The 1750-nt window shown below is 31.9% G+C and overlaps 1 protein-coding gene across 1 annotated transcript in view; it reads left to right on the top strand.

The window, feature by feature from the left end:
• Window positions 1-621, top strand: part of Smp_180340 (MEG-2 (ESP15) family) — an 11077-nt gene extending 10456 nt beyond the window's left edge. Inside the window, exon 9 of the mRNA XM_018792527.1 lies at window positions 542-621. Coding sequence (XP_018644490.1) covers window positions 542-546 — 5 coding nt within the window. The 3' untranslated portion in view covers window positions 547-621. The remainder of the gene's footprint in view (window positions 1-541) is intronic.
• Window positions 622-1750: the final 1129 nt, after the last annotated feature.

Raw genomic sequence — 1750 nt, 5'->3', positions numbered from 1 at the left:
AGCTAGACCACCAAGGACTCCCACAATAGGACGATATGGCCGTCCAGTGCTTCCAGGTTTTCCCTGGTGGTCTAGCTTCAATTGACTCACGCTTTCAACTATGAAGATACCAAATCTCCCTTCTGATAATAATTTGTGTTTAACCAGCTCTCAAAAGCACAATGTAGTGTGAGCATTTAGATAGTTGAATTAGCCAGTCAGTATATTTTTATGACGTCTCGCAAACGTTACTTCATATGTATGAAATATTTTTTATTATTTGTTTTTGACTACATTGATTATAACAGCATAAGGTTGAGAAAGAAAAATCGATTTGGATGAACCAGGATTGTCAACATATACCTAAATATTATATATATATATTATATATATATATATTATATATATATATATACATATATATAATATAGTATATATATATATATATAATGTCTTACATCAACTCGGCGCTCAAATACTGTGAAACTATTCGCTCTAATTTAGACGAGAGTTCTTATATATACCTAAATAATTCATCTTGGATTTTTTTTTTGATTCCTAGGATGAATGTGAGAAGAATATTGGCCGAAGAACATATTTCATTATGATTAGACTATGCTGAAATAAATAATAAATTCTCTTTTGGTTGCAATTTTAAAAATCAAAAGTCCTAGATAAATAGATTCTGGTATTGGTTCGGAACTTCAATTCAATCACGATGCTAGAATAATCACTAGACTTTCTGTTAGTCAAGATAATACAGTGCAAACCAAGTTAATCAGCTTATTACATATGTATCACAATGAAAACGAATTGTTCTGCAACGTAGTTCCACTAATAGTGCGATAAAATTCCTCGCTTCTATCCCATCACTTGTGTTCTGTTGCTTAAAACAGACAACCGTGATTTTTAGGACTGCAGTATAAAGGTTAATCAAACTACATTGCTTTTCGAACGAACAACAATTAAATTATGTGTCTACATGAACCGAAGTGGAATGAAAGATGACATTGCTAACTCGCTATAAAGTGTACTTACTACTCACTCAGTAAGACTTGACTGCATGCATTTAAAACATTCAGTCAAAATTTAAACATACCAGTGATGAATTTTCGCGTAGTAACGAAACATTTTGTGGACTAAAATGGTTTCCCTGTAGAGAATGAAAAACATTTTGTTTAGAAATGCTTATTAGAGCGTGATGTTCAGATGTAAATCTTGAAATGAATGATCGAAAGACAGAGAATCTACAGTAATTTTCCTATAATAACTTTACTTATTGTGTGTGAGTGGATAGTCATTGCAACCAGATATTTGATGAATTCGATTTTTTTACAAAGACGATGAATAACGAGATTTCAGCAACACTATCTGGGATTGGTGTCAACAAAATATTGAACATTCTCGCAAATCGATCTGTCGTACGCTGAAATACAACATATGTGATTTTGTTACGTTAAGCGACTTGTAATATTATAAAATCAACATTAACTAACCAGCATATATAAATCGTTATTAACAACTGTATATGGTGGATCAATAATCATGCATTTGTATTATGAAAATTGATCCGTTGAATATCAGAATTCTAATTGCATAAACTTACTGAGATTCTGTCGAATTTATTCTTTTGAGAATTCATTTTGACCAGTCAGTTAAACATAGGAGTCAGTACAAAGCCTAGTTTACCTGAACTTGGCTATCTTAGATGATAGGATTTAACCCCCATTTTAGTTGGCATGTGAAAACAAAAGCTGCATCACATTACTGA

This window comes from Schistosoma mansoni, assembly GCF_000237925.1.
Source record: "Schistosoma mansoni, WGS project CABG00000000 data, supercontig 0255, strain Puerto Rico, whole genome shotgun sequence".
Lineage (NCBI taxonomy): Eukaryota > Metazoa > Platyhelminthes > Trematoda > Strigeidida > Schistosomatidae > Schistosoma > Schistosoma mansoni.
This window is presented reverse-complemented; position numbering and strand designations above follow the sequence as displayed.